Raw genomic sequence first — 15202 nt, forward strand, 5'->3', positions numbered from 1 at the left:
TAGTTCTTCTTCTACCATAGGATTAGTCTGTTATCACCGGTCTAACATACCTCTGACCCTGGCTGACACCACGCTGAACTTGAGATGATGTGCGGAGCGAAGTTCCAGGGCGAGGAACCTGGGCTATGATATCATCGTCCAGTATAGCATCCGCCATGCCCTCCTCTTCAGCTTCTATATCATCCACATACACTTGTTCTGTCAAGGCTTTCATTTTCAGTGTCCATATGGCCTAAAAACAGCTTAATATAAATCGTTCTTTACGTTCACAATGGAGTAAAAAATGTATACTCTCGGGCAAATACTATATTAGAAAGAGCTCAAGTACTGTTATTCATAAATTTATATGGGTATTTACTAAATAGTTAAATAATTCATGCTGTAACTAGTGTAGTATTATACCTGATCGTATGGATTTTTCTCCAGTAATTCTGTGCAAAGTGACGCACACTGGTCATATTTTCGCCTGCGATAAGAGCTTAAAGCCATGTACAACGGGTCCATCATACACATAAACTCTTTGTTTTTTTAAACAAACCGCCGCTCTGAGCAACTCTTCTGTTCCACTTTTGTGGTATGTCAAAGTTTCTGTCCTGCAAAGCTTATCTCAACAACGATGTTACACCCACAATAGCTGCTAACTTTGAACAGTAGACTTGCGTTATGCGTAAAAACGCGCGAAATGCGGGTAGCATGTGAACGAATTTAAGTAAACAAACATTCTTAGTTTTCTGTAGTCATGTTTTGCGAAAAAGCCTTCCGCTTAATTAAGGACCTCCAGAGAGCAGCGGATAACCTTCCAGCATTCAATGTAATTAAGCACTGATCCGATGCATGTAGTTTGGAATAACTTTTCTAAATTCTTGCTCACACTTAGACATTTTAATTTCCAGGATGATTTGGTTAGACAGGTTTTAGAAGAGATGCAAGCACTGTATGAACAGAATTTAAAGGACGCGTAAGTAAATTACAGGCTGTAGTGTAGCTTTCGTTGATAAATTAGTTGCGACGAAGTTTATAACAAACATAATTTCAGAAACACCACCGTCTCGGGAAATGCGTCTTATTTTCATGGTGTACACTTGCGTCATACGGCCCTAGAGAGAAATCAAAGGTGCCTTCTAGCATACATGTGAGTTCCTGTCACGTAATTTCGTGAGTATCGAAGTGGACAGTTCTTTGAAATTTTTAACAATTGCGGCATTGTTTTCCAGATACAACCGTTTGCAAAAAATTCGGAAAATGCGATGGGAATTCGGAAGTATATTACCAGCTGACGTCAAATATAATTTATCTGAGGCAGAGGTAAGACATTTTAATGTGTTAGTTTCATCCCCCCCCCCTCCCTCACTTTCACTCTCTTTCATTGTATTTTTTTAAATGTTGTTATTATAATGGTACAGTAGAGCATATTCCCGTAGAGTGTCGTCCTGGATTGAGTTGTTGGCTGTGGACATATTTTTAGTTAACTAGCCTTGCTGCCATTATTCGGTGATTGCTGATGAATGCAGAGGGGAATCTTTTGTATACTTGTTTATACACTCGACTCTAAGCGATGGTTGGGGAGTGGGGATGATCCCTTATGTCTGTAAGTTAGTAACATGCTGTGTGGATCATTTTGCACGAAAGATTGTAATGATACGAAATGCATGATTATACATTCACATCGCAAATCAATTTGTACATGCATTCTGCACATTTCTATTTCTTTATACAAAAAGGAAAAAAAAATCGTGACCTCCCCTTAAATTTACACAACAACAGAACCTTCCTCTTTGCTGATGATACCACAATTATGATATCCAACTCAAATGAACATCTTAAAGACACAATAAACAGGAGCACAACACAACTAAACTCATGGCTTAATTCAAACAGATTACTCCTAAATATAAAAGAAGACAGCTGGTATTACTTTCCAAACAGTCCAAAATAAAACCCACCGGTACCAAATATATCACTGAGTGACGATAAAATCAACTATGTAAAGGAAACCAAATTTTTGAGGGTTACCATTACTGTTACATGGAGAAGTCATATTGATATTACCTGCACCAAATTGAGTTAAATATGTTTCATGATTAGAAAGAATCTTGTTAACCACTGTTCCAGAATCTGAACATATTACCCCTCCCATGTCAGTACATACTGGACCTACTATGTTCCACCAAGAAAAATATTAGCAACTTAGATAGAAACTCAAACTGGCACCAACTTGATACATGGTCAAAGAACTCTATATGAGTAATTCCTCAAATATATGGGAATAAAACTACAAACATCTCCCAATAGCAGTGAAGGATTTTATAGTAAAACTACAGTCACTCCTAATTAAACACTGCCTCTACAGCATACAGGAATTCCTCGAAAATAACATGATTTAATGAACTGCACAACAAAAATATCAGATAATGGATCCCAAACTATTGACCTTATGTAACATAACTGAATGTAAGTTTTATTGGTATAAATGCTAGACTCTGGTACAGAATAAATATAAGACCTGAGTACATTACACATGTGATAAAAATATGTAATCATTTTATAGATTCATAGACATGCACCTCTTCTTATAAATGCCTAATATGTATCAAATGACCTGTCCTGTATCATGATGTGCATTTCTGTACAATGTATGATTCAGAGGATCAAAACAAATAAATAAACAAAACCTACAAACGACCTTTTCCACATTACAATAGTAGAAATTCTTTGACAAAATAGGAGGAGTTGTCAAGGAGAAACTTCCTCAGTTTGTTATCAAAGTTTACTTTGCTATCTGTCAGACATTTTATATCCCTGGGCAAATGTTAAAATTTTTTGGTGCAATGTTGTGCACTCCTTGTTGTGCTGAAGACAACCTTATGTGGAGTAATGAATGTTGTTTTTCCTTTCAGTATTGTAATTATGTACCTCATTGTTCCTCTTGAACTGTGGTGGGAATAAATATAATGCGAAGCAGTAGTCAGAGTTCCCAACTCCATAAACAGATGTCTACAAGATGATCATGGGTGAGCACTACATCTTTTTCTCACAGCACGTTTTTGCACAATGAAGACTTTCTTGCCTTGCTTCTTAAGGAGCAGCACTCCACTGCTGTTCATCATGATAAACTCATATCAGATTTCTAATGGTTTTGAAAGTAGTCCCAGAAGGGAATGGTAGGAGAACTTTCTTTTCTTTTTTTTCTTTTAATTCATGGCCAGTTTCTAAGCTGCACTGTGCAGCCACCAAGTGGAATTCTATAGCATTTGTGTCCATGTCCCGTTTCTCATGGTGGATCCCATTATGGCAAGGTGGAAGAACCTGCACTTTACACACTGAGAATGCGTCAAAAAGTACATCTGTTCTCTGTGAACCACTGTGTAGTGTATGGCAGGGGGTAGGTCCCATTGTACCAGTTATAGGCCTCCTTCCCATACCATTCACATATAGGTTGCAGAAAAGACTTATTTAAGTGTCTGTGTGTGGTGTAGTTAATCTAATCTTATCCTCATTCTGTCTATGACAGCAATATGTAGGGAGTTGTTGTATATTCATAGAGTCATAATTTAAATTTGGTTCTTGGAACATTGTAAGTAGCTTCGTCAGAATCGTTTCTGTCTGTCTGCCAGTTCAGGTCTTTCAACATCCCTGACACTCTCCCACAGTTCCAAAAAACATGTGACCATTAGTGCACTACCCTTATTTATATATATTCAATACCCCTAATCCTATTTGGTATGGGTCCCACCCACTTGAGCAGTATTCTAGGATGGGTTACATAAGTGATTTGTAAGCAGTCTTTTTTGTATACTGATTGCATTTCCCCAGTATTTTACCAAAAAACTGAAGTCTGCAACCTGCTTTACCTACTAAGCCTACGTGATCAATTACATTTCGTGTCCCTACTAAGTGTTACACCCACGTATTTGTATGTGTTTGCAGATTTCAGCTGTGATTCATTAACATTATATTCATAGGATACAATGACTTTTTTTTTCTTTTTGTCATTTTGTGAAGTGCACAGTTTTAAATTTTTGAACATATAAAGCAAACTGCCAGTCATTTCATCACTTTGAAGTCTTATCAAGGTCTGACTGAATATTTCATTTAGGCTGGAGTTTGATTTAGGTAACTGGATCATCTGCAAAAAGTCTGAGATTATTATTAACGCAGTTCACAAGATTATTAATATACAGCATGAGCAACAGGGGACATAACACACTTCCATGGAGTACACGCTAAGTTACTTCTACATCTGTCAATGACTCGCGAGCCAAGGTAACATGCTGCACCCTCCCTACCAAGAAATGTGAAGCTAGTGGCACTATGATACCGACTAAGTCATAAGGATGTGGCGTCCATCCCTCATTATAGCAGCTGCTGCCTGGGTGGGAGTGTGGATACGGTACTAATATTAGAGATGGGTAGTTCGCGAACGAACGGGTGCAAAGGAACGGTTCACCAAGATGAACAAAAGGACCAAGGAACGAATTCCAAGGAACGATCGGTTCATAGTTCACTTTGGTCACTGTGGTCTACTTGTAGTTCCCGGGAACGATGAACAATCGGTTCATAGTTTACTTCGGTCGCGGCGGTCACTTCGGCAGTTCTCGTTCCAGCCTCGGTCACGTGCTCGACTCAGTCTCGGTCCCTCTCGGCCGCACTAGTTAGTTCAGTATCCAGTTCGTTTCGTTCACTGCGCTCACCTATTTTACATGTGTTCCAAACTATTCTTGCACTTGGTTCTGGCTACTCAGCGTCCACAACTGGTAATCAAAAAATATTTTATAGTTACGTAAATTACATAAAAATTTCGTTTTCAGGTAACAAAAGGGCATATCAGCTCACTTCATTATATCGCTGAACAGCAGAAGACATACTTATAACAAGGCAAGTTTTTTTTTTTTTTTTGTTATTCATATATATTTTGGTTTCATCGACTTGGTTTAGCAGCTAACTTTCAATAATTTTCTTAATCTTTAGTGTTAGAAAATTTATATAAAACGATTTTCGTGTATCTTTCATAGACAAAACATTACTTTTAGGAAGGCTCTAATTGTGTTTCCAATTTGCATTACCTGCTAGTTTGGTTTCTCTGAAGAAGAAGAAGAAGAAGAAGTGGGTTGTGGGTCATTTTGGCTCAGTAGGAAAAGCGGTGCCTCTCCATTTGAAAAGACATGGATTGCCATAAAATCGTATTTACTTATTATCTCAAAAACATTTGTTCAGAAGGAGCTTTCAAACCAAAAACTTTATTGCTGTGAACTTAATTATTATTATTGCTGCATTAACTATAATAATGCAACATAAAAACCTAATTTTTACTAAGTGCAAGTATGAGAAAACCACATTTTATTTTATGCTTCCATAAAGTCTCTACTTCGCCTACGAACTCAGAGACAACGTGAAGTATATATAGGGTGTAAACGATTATTGTTTACAACATAGCATAGCTATGTAGTGGAAGTCAAAATGAAGAATTTTATAAAAGACACTTGTGGTCTATTAAGTTGGGAAAAAGCCACCAACAGGTTTACAAGACTACATGAGCTATAGCCCATGCGCGCAATGTGAGATTTTCATGTTCTCTTCTACAGCTCTCTACACATCGTCATCGATTGTTTCGCAATTGTTGCTTTCATTAGCTTGTTATTTCTTCACTGCCTAATTATTACCTATTTGTCTGTTTGTTGTATCTGCTCGTAACGGGCAACACATCGTCCGTAATTGGCGAGCAGTCTGTACTCCGGGCCGGTTTTCTGTGCACAACCTTATATTATTTCCCTGCGATCAGCCACACAAGACTACAGTTGGCTAAACTAGAGGTTCTGCAGAATCACAGAAATTACTTCTAAAAGTTTGTAAGAATTATGTAATGAATAAAAAAATGGTTCAAATGGCTCTGAGCACTATGGGACTTAACATCTGAGGTCATCAGTCCCCTAGAACTTAGAACTACTTAAACCTAACTAACCTAAGGACATCAAACAAAGCCATGCCCGAGGCAGGATTCGAACCTCCAACCTTAGCGGTCGCGTGGTTCCAGACTGAAGCACCTTGAACCGCTCGGCCACACCGGCCGGCAATGAATAGAAACTCTATACGCCAGGGGGAGGCAAGTGCCCCCTCTTGGTGCCCTCCATTCTTCTGTCACCTACACTACTAGTTTTCAGTTTTTCATAAGAACCATATACCAAGCACAAATGAACGGTGAACGAGTAAAAATGAACGGTTCCCAAAAAAGAACGATCAGCAGTGAACTAGTTCCCAAGGATGAACAATTTTGCCCATCTCTAACTAATATACATATTAAAGGATGCCCTGCAGGACCATTTTGGCAGTCTCCTGAAGATGGCAGCATGTCTTGTTGAAAATTCATGCAGAAGCATGTTCTCTACCCAGCAAAGCAAGCAAGAAGAATTAAAGTCAAGAATTGACTAAGATCTGCGATCACATGATTGATAAGTTGTGTATTTCTCATGCAATATGTGTAGCTTATGTCTTTGACAGTCGCTGCTAAAATACATATCGTTGTTTGTTTGAAGAGTTACTTATGAAGAATAAGTTTAGAAGCTATTGTAACTACTGCCACTGCTTGGGGACACTGCTAGATGCCGTTTCATAGTTTACACATCTAGCCCCCCCCCCCCCCCCCCCCTCTCTCTCTCTCTCTCTCTCTCTCTCTCTCTCTCTCTCTCTCTCTCTCTCTCTCTCTCTCTCTCTCCCCCCCCCTCTCACTCTCACTTGACTGTACAACAACAACAACAACAATAATAACAGGCCAAAATACTTGTGTATATATGAAGTTATAAAATTAACATGGAAGTAAATGCTGGTGTGTGGAGTGGGGAGGGGTGGGGGTGGGGGGAGAGGGGATGAGAAGAAGAAAGGAAATCATTAATAAAAGTATACCAGAGAAAGCAGCTCTTAAATTATTTAGTCCCACTCACACGCCATAAGAAATTGGTAGTGCCATACAGATAACAGATCAAAGGCAACAACATTATGAAGAGGTTAGAGTGCTTCTCCCCATAAATATGACCTGCTGAGTTGCAAATGGACACAATGAAAAGACTGTTACACATTGAGCTTTCTATCAAAGCCTTCTTCGGAAAAGAAAACGCAGACATATTCACACAAGAAAGAACACCTCATGCGCACATGACTGCTATCTCTGGCCAGATTGCATCTGTTGTGTTGAATGAAAGCAGCAATCCAGAGTGAGGGGGAACATTAGCAGGATACAGGTGTGGGGAGACATGAGCACTGTTTGGTGGAACATGGAGGGACTAGATGACAGCAGGACGAGACTGCCAGGTGCAGCACCAGGAGGCTGTGAGGGAGGAGGGGAAGGTTGAGGAAATGTGGAGCAGGGTAAGGGGAAAGACCAGTGAGTGCATTGGGAGAGAGTGGCGAACAATGAGCGTGAGGGGACAGATGGATGGAACCTGTTGGGTGGAGCTTCAGACATTTTTTTTTTTTTTTTTTTTTTTTTTTTGGGAAACAATTTTAAACATGAATATATTTAAGAAATGCATGTTAACTTCGCTGTTTTGAATTTTACACATTTATTCCGATTGGTCTCAGTTTTCAACCATCATCCAGGGACAAACAATATGACCTTTATATTTCATATGAGATACAGTTGAAGATTCAAAACCGAAACCGGTTGAAATAAATGTGCAAAATTCAATACAGCAAAGTTAACAAACATTTCTTAAAATATTGGGTAGAGGCTGTGAGGACAGTAGGTTACCATAGGTTGAGATCGGGATAACATTGAGAGTGGAGGGTGTATTGTAAGGATAATTTCATCTGCGCATTTCAGAAAACCTGCTAGTGGAGGGGAGGATCCAGGTGGCCTGGGTTGTGAAGCAGCCATTGAAATCAAGCGTGTTAAGTTCAGCTGCGTATTGTGCCACGGGGTAGTCCACTTTGCTCTTGGCTACAGTTTGGCAATGGCCATTCAGCCTGGTAGACAGCTGGTTAGTAGTCATACCAACATCAAAAGCTGACAATGATTGCATGACATGGCTGCCTTCTCAGGTGGCATGGCCTATGATGGGGTAGGGTAAGGCTGTGAAAGGGTTCGAGTAGGAAGTGCTGGGTGGGTGGATTGGGAAGATCTTGCACCTGGGTCTTCTGTAGGGATATGATCCCAATGGCAAGGGGTTGTAGTTGGGTGTGGCATAGGGAAGGATTATGGTGTTGTGGAGGTTGGGTAAGCGATGGAAGATCACTTCAGGAGGGGTGGGAACAATTTGGGTAGGCTGTTCCTCATTTCAGGTGTTGCTCCTCTTCTTTTCTGCTCCCCCTCTCCCGCTCCCCAAATCCCTTCCTCACAGTCTCCTAATGCTGCACGCCTTGTCCTACCACCAACTAGCTCTGCACACTTCACCAGACACTGCTTTTCTTTCCCCTACACATACCTTGCTGTTCTCTCCCTTCTCCACTGCGCTCTGGATTGCTGCTTTCATTCAGTGTGACAGTCGCATTCTGGCCGGGGTGAAGGGAGATAGTGGTGATGTGTGCTTGCTTGTGTGAAACTGTGTGTATTTTCTTTTCTGAAGAAGGGTTTGGGCAAAAGCTCAATGTGTAGCACTTTTTTCATTATGCCTATCTGCAACTCAGTGTGTCATCCTTACAATGAGTAGCAATGTATCCTGTTCATAATACCATTGATCTTCCAACGTGGATGCATCCAAGACATCAATAAAAGATTGTGCCATTCTCAAATGCTTTCTAATTGTTAGGAGGAGGACTACCCAGGGAGCTGCAGTCAGCTCTCAGGGCTTTTCCTGAAAAATATGTATTGGACAAATAGTAAAACAAATCTGCATGACGTGATATTTTGCATTGATGTGTAGATGGTTTAATTTGCTTAGCAGATTAATCACACACCAATCAACCCACCCAGAGACATGGAAGTGGTAAATTCAAATATATCTTTGTGAACTTTCCCAGAATGAGCATAACTTTGCACAATAGTTTCACACAGCATTACAGAGAATCACAGATGATACTTCGTGCTGGCAGTATTTGTGAATTTCTATTGTAATCCATTTGCATATAGATTGAGAGAAAAATTACTGTCTGTGTGCCTTTGTGCATGGCATAATCTCTATTCTCATGGTCCCCACATGAGATACCTGATGGCAGCCCTGGAATTACCACTTAGTTTCACTCAAATACTTTTCCCCCTAAATTTATCTGATGAAGTTTCTTCCAATGATTGTCATTTATATTATCCAGACATCAGTGTTAACACTCTGTTATAGGGCATACCAATCTTATTATGATCCTAGCTATTACGTATGCTTGTACTTACAGTATTAGATTTCTATGTCATGTTTACATTTTAAGGACTCTTGTACACTGGAACAGCACCTCCATTGGTTGCACTATATGTAGATCAGCATAACAAAATGACTGACAGTTAGCCATGGCAATTTGCTTTAAGTGTTCAGAAATGTAAAATTGCGCACTTCACCAAAAAAAAAAAAAAAAAAAAAAAAAAAAAAAAAAAAAAAAAAGTTCTCTCTTATGTCTACAGTATCAACACATCACAGTTGGAATAAGTAAATTTAAACAAATATTTGAGTGTAATACTTCATAATGGTATGAAGTGGAAAAATCACAGAGGCTTAGTCGTAGACAGAGTGGGTGACTTCATTGGTGGGACGCTAGGGAAATGCAATTAGTATACAGAGGACGTTGTATACAAATTACTTGTATGACCCATACTAGAATATTGCACAAGTGTGTGGGACCCCTGCCAAATAGGAATGAAAGGGGATATTGAACTTATACAGAAAATGGTGGGATGAATGCTCACAGATTTGTTTGACCTGTGGGTGAGCATCACAGACATGTTGAAAAAATGTCTGAGTTACCTGAACTACACAGAGAAGCACCAGCATCAAAAGATGAATCTAGGTATGTACTACAACTGCCCACTTACCGCTCCCTTAGGGACTGTGAAGACAAGATTAGGCATTTAAACAGTCATTCTTCCTGCACCTCATATTTTAATGGAATAAGGAAAAGCCCTACTAACTAGTATAATGGGAAGTACCCTCTGCTATGCACTTCACAGTGGTTTGCAGAGTATTGCTGTATGTGTAGAAGGGGCCAATGCTGGCTTTTCTGCATTACCAGGGCACTCAGTAAGATTGTGACAGCCACAGCTGTGCCATTTGGGACAATGTACGCACATGTTTCCCTTTGGCATATGGTACTGAGTCTGCCTGACATGATTGTAACACCCTTGTCACTTTTCTGTACAGTTTTGCTGCCAGTTTCAGACATTCCATTTTGTGAAATAAGAAGATCCGCACAGAGAAACCAAGCCACATGATGATAACTGAGACTTGAAGAAGCAGAGTGATGTGACAGCTGTAAGCAGGACAGAAAGTTCATTGAAACTCATTCTCTGATTGGTTGTTTGTGCAGTAGTTGTCATGTAAACAACTAGTTGTTAATCGTTTTGTTATTGTGATGAGGTTATAGTGTTTTATGTGGGATTTCCTGTACAGATGCACTGCACTTTTCCAGAATGCTTTCAATAAATCAAGGGATTTTTAATTTGCTTTTCCCACTCCTGATTTTTATGTTTTTGCTTCTTAGTATTACCCCTCAATGTTGATATGTTGTGACATCAATACTGTGCAAGCTAAAATAATCACGTATTACCACCATGTGCTTGGGTTAATTCGATGCTGTCAAGTGTAGGCAATCGTGGAATGAATCTATAACCATTGTACCAATCTTGGTACCTGGTAGAAATATTTGATTAATTAATGTAAGTCTGCTAATCCAAGTTGGTATTCGCCATGTTAATTCTGTTGGATTCATTTTGTACATTGCTAGACCTAATTTTTTTGTTCGTTACTATAAAACTTCACCTCTTGGGGGATCTAATCTACCTTGCTGTTACAAGTTTTATGTGTTCTTAGAAATTTTCCTCTCCTCTGCTTTGGCCATTAACCAACTCTCATTTCCTATGTGATGTGACATTGAAGGGTCAAGTGAAACATGCGGTACCAGTTGTCAGCTTTGACCTGAAACGAAACTGGATTGTGTTGTGTGACGTCATGGCGGGGCAGCATTTATTTTTTATTTTTTTAATTTACATGTCAAGTTCTGTAGGACCAAATTGAGGAGCAAATCTCAAACGTCATGGAACGTGTCAGTACATGAAATTACAACATAAAAGTAATAACAGATAAAAATAAATGTTTATGAACCCGAAAAAAGTCAGTCCAAAAGTTTAAGTAAACACAATCAGCAACACAATAAGAATCAGTTTAATTTTTCGACAGAATAGAAGGAGAGGCCCATGAAGAAACTGTTCAGTTTCGATTTGAAAGCTCGTGGATTACTGCTAAGATTTTTGAATTCGAGTGGTAGCTTATTGAAAATGGATGCAGCAGTATACTGCACACTTTTTTGCGCAAGAGTTAAGGAAGTCCGATCCAAATGCAGGTTTGATTTCTGCCGAGTATTAACCGAGTGAAAGATGCTTATTCTTGGGAATAAGCTAATGGTGTTAACAAGAAATACCGAACGAAAGTGCTGGCAGGTCGATAGATACACAAACAAACACAAACATACACACGAAATTCTAGCTTTCACAACAAACTGTTGGCTCATCAGGAAAGAGGGAAGGAGAGGGAAAGACAAAAGGATGTGGGTTTTAAGGGAGAGGGTAAGGAGTCATTCCAATCCTGGGAGCGGAAAGACTTACCTTAGGGGGAAAAAAGGACAGGTATACACTCGCACACACACACACATATCCATCCGCACATACACAGACACAAGCAGACATTTGTAAAGGCAAAGAGTTTGGGCAGAGATGTAAGTCGAGGCGGAAGTACAGAGGCAAAGATGTTGTTGAAAGACAGGTGAGGTATGAGCTGCGGCAAATTGAAATTAGCGGAGATTGAGGCCTGGCGGATAACGAGAAGAGAGGATATACTGAAGGGCAAGTTCCGATCTCTGGAGTTGTGACAGGTTGGTGTTAGTGGGAAGTATCCAGATAACCCGGACGGTGTAACACTGTGCCAAGATGTGCTGGCCGTGCACCAAGGCATGTTTAGCCACAGGGTGATCCTCATTACCAACAAACACTGTCTGCCTGTGTCCATTCATGCGAATGGACAGTTTGTTGCTGGTCATTCCCACATAGAATGCATCACAGTGTAGGCAGGTCAGTGTGTAGATCACGTGGGTGCTCTCACACGTGGCTCTGCCTTTGATCGTGTACACCTTCCGGGTTACAGGACTGGAGTAGGTGGTGGTGGGAGGGTGCATGGGACAGGTTTTACACGGGGGGCGGTTACGAGGGTAGGAGCCAGAGGGTAGGGAAGGTGGTTTGGGGATTTCATAGGGATGAACTAACAGGTTACGAATGTTAGGTGGACGGCGGAAAGACACTCTTGGTGGAGTGGGAAGGATTTCATGAAGGATGGATCTCATTTCAGGGCAGGATTTGAGGAAGTCGTATCCCTGCTGGAGAGCCACATTCAGAGTCTGATCCAGTCCCGGAAAGTATCCTGTCACAAGTGGGGCACTTTTGTGGTTCTTCTGTGGGAGGTTCTGGGTTTGAGGAGATGAGGAAGTGGCTCTGGTTATTTGCTTCTGTACCAGGTCTGGAGAGTAGTTGCGGGATGCGAAAGCTGTTTTCAGGTTGTTGGTGTAATGGTTCAAGGATTCCGGACTGGAGCAGATTCGTTTGCCACGAAGACCTAGGCTGTAGGGAAGGGACCGTTTGATGTGGAATGGGTGGCAGCTGTCATAATGGAGGTACTGTTGCTTGTTGGTGGGTTTGATGTGGACGGACGTGTGAAGCTGGCCATTGGACAGGTGGAGGTCAATGTCAAGGAAAGTGGCATGGGATTTGGAGTAGGACCAGGTGAATCTGATGGAACCAAAGGAGTTGAGGTTGGAGAGGAAAGTCTGGAGTTCTTCTTCACTGTGAGTCCAGATCATGAAGATGTCATCAATAAATCTGTACCAAACTTTGGGTTGGCAGGCCTGGGTAACCAAGAAGGCTTCCTCTAAGCGACCCATGAATAGGTTGGCGTACGAGGGGGCCATCCTGGTGCCCATGGCTGTTCCCTTTAATTGTTGGTATGTCTGGCCTTCGAAAGTGAAGAAGTTGTGGGTCAGGATGAAGCTGGCTAAGGTAATGAGGAAAGAGGTTTTTGGTAGGGTGGCAGGTGATCGGCGTGAAAGGAAGTGCTCCATCGCAGCGAGGCCCTGGACGTGTGGAATATTTGTGTATAAGGAAGTGGCATCAATGGTTACAAGGATGGTTTCTGGGGGTAACAGACTGGGTAGGGATTCCAGGCGTTCGAGAAAGTGGTTGGTGTCTTTGATGAAGGATGGGAGACTGCATGTAATGGGTTGAAGGTGTTGATCTACGTAGGCAGAAGTACGTTCTGTGGGGGCTTGGTAGCCAGCTACAATGGGACGGCCAGGATGATTGGGTTTGTGAATTTTAGGAAGAAGGTAGAAGGTAGGGGTGTGGGGTGTTGGTGGGGTCAGGAGGTTGATGGAGTCAGGTGAAAGGTTTTGTAGGGGACCTAAGGTTCTGAGGATTCCTTGGAGCTCCGCCTGGACATCAGGAATGGGATTACCTTGGCAAACTTTGTATGTAGTGTTGTCTGAAAGCTGACGCAGTCCCTCAGCCACATACTCCCGACGATCAAGTACCACGGTTGTGGAACCCTTGTCCGCCGGAAGAATGACGATGGATCGGTCAGCCTTCAGATCACGGATAGCCTGGGCTTCAGCAGTGGTGATGTTGGGAGTAGGATTAAGGTTTTTTAAGAAGGATTGAGAGGCAAGGCTGGAAGTCAGAAATTCCTGGAAAGTTTGGAGAGGGTGATTTTGAGGAAGAGGAGGTGGGTCTCGCTGTGACGGAGGACGGAACTGTTCCAGGCAGGGTTCAATTTGGATAGTGTCTTGGGGAGTTGGACCATTAGGAGTACGATTAGGATCATTTTTCTTCATGGCAAAGTGATATTTCCAGCAGAGAGTACGGGTGTAGGACAGTAAATCTTTGACAAGGGCTGTTTGGTTGAATCTGGGAGTGGGGCTGAAGGTGAGGCCTTTGGATAGGACAGAGGTTTCGGATTGGGAGAGAGGTTTGGAGGAAAGGTTAACTACTGAATTAGGGTGTTGTGGTTCCAGATTGTGTTGATTGGAATTTTGAGGTTTCGGGGGGAGTGGAGCTGGAAGTGGGAGATTGAGTAGATGGGAGAGGCTGGGTCTGTGTGCAATGAGAGGAGGTTGAGGTTTGCTGGAAAGGTTGTGAAGGGTGAGGGAGTTGCCTTTCCGGAGGTGGGAAACCAGGAGATTGGATAGTTTTTTGAGGTGGAGGGTGGCATGCTGTTCTAATTTGCGGTTGGCCTGTAGGAGGATGCTCTGAACAGCCAGTGTGGATGTGGGAGAGGAAAGATTGAGGACTTTTATTAAGGATAGGAGTTGATGGGTGTGTTCGTTGGCTGAGTTGATGTGTAGGTGAAGGATTAGGTGGGTGAGGGCAATGGATTGTTCAGTTTGGAACTGGTATAGGGACTTATATATATATATGTGTGTGTGTGTGTGTGTGTGTGTGTGTGTATATGTATATATAAAAAAAACAAAGATGATGTGACTTACCGAACGAAAGCGCTGGCAGGTCGATAGACACACAAACACACACACAAAATTCAAGCTTTCGCAACAAACTGTTGCCTCATCAGGAAAGAGGGAAGGAGAGGGAAAGACAAAAGGATGTGGGTTTTAAGGGAGAGGGTAAGGAGTCATTCCAATCCCGGGAGCGGAAAGACTTACCTTAGGGGGAAAAAAGGACAGGTATACATTCGCGCACACACACACACACACACACATCCATCCACACATGTACAGACACAAGCAGACATATTTAAAGACCAAATATGTCTGCTTGTGTCTGTATATGTGTGGATGGATATGTGTGTGTGTGTGTGTGTGTGTGTGTGTGTGTGTGTGTGTGTGTGCGCGCGCGCAAATGTATACCTGTCCTTTTTTCCCCGTAAGGTAAGTCTTTCCGCTCCCGGGATTGGAATGACTCCTTACCCTCTCCCTTAAAACCCACATCCTTTCGTCTTTCCCTCTCCTTCCCTCTTTCCTGATGAGGCAACAGTTTGTTGCGAAAGCTTGAATTTTGTGCGTGTGTTTGTGTTTGCTT

At 41.7% G+C, this 15202-nt stretch overlaps 2 protein-coding genes across 3 annotated transcripts in view; one reads left to right on the plus strand and one right to left on the minus strand.

Annotated features, from left to right (window-relative positions):
• LOC126194686 (tetratricopeptide repeat protein 8) overlaps positions 1-568 on the minus strand; it is a 71795-nt gene extending 71227 nt beyond the window's left edge. The window contains exons 1-2 of one of the 2 annotated variants that reach the window (XM_049932896.1): positions 403-568; positions 51-232 (exon numbers count right to left, since the gene is read on the minus strand). In XM_049932896.1, coding sequence (XP_049788853.1) covers positions 51-232; positions 403-513 — 293 coding nt within the window. In that variant the 5' untranslated portion in view covers positions 514-568. Of the gene's footprint in view, positions 1-50; positions 243-402 lie in introns of both variants that reach the window. The other variant, XM_049932897.1, reaches the window with a different exon arrangement.
• A 79-nt stretch (positions 569-647) lies between these two features.
• The window catches only part of LOC126194687 (DNA replication complex GINS protein PSF1-like), a 56558-nt gene continuing 42003 nt past the window's right edge, over positions 648-15202 (plus strand). Inside the window, exons 1-4 of the mRNA XM_049932898.1 lie at positions 648-811; positions 894-958; positions 1037-1132; positions 1215-1305. Coding sequence (XP_049788855.1) covers positions 740-811; positions 894-958; positions 1037-1132; positions 1215-1305 — 324 coding nt within the window. The 5' untranslated portion in view covers positions 648-739. The remainder of the gene's footprint in view (positions 812-893; positions 959-1036; positions 1133-1214; positions 1306-15202) is intronic.

The sequence above is a fragment of the Schistocerca nitens genome, chromosome 7, assembly GCF_023898315.1.
Source record: "Schistocerca nitens isolate TAMUIC-IGC-003100 chromosome 7, iqSchNite1.1, whole genome shotgun sequence".
Lineage (NCBI taxonomy): Eukaryota > Metazoa > Arthropoda > Insecta > Orthoptera > Acrididae > Schistocerca > Schistocerca nitens.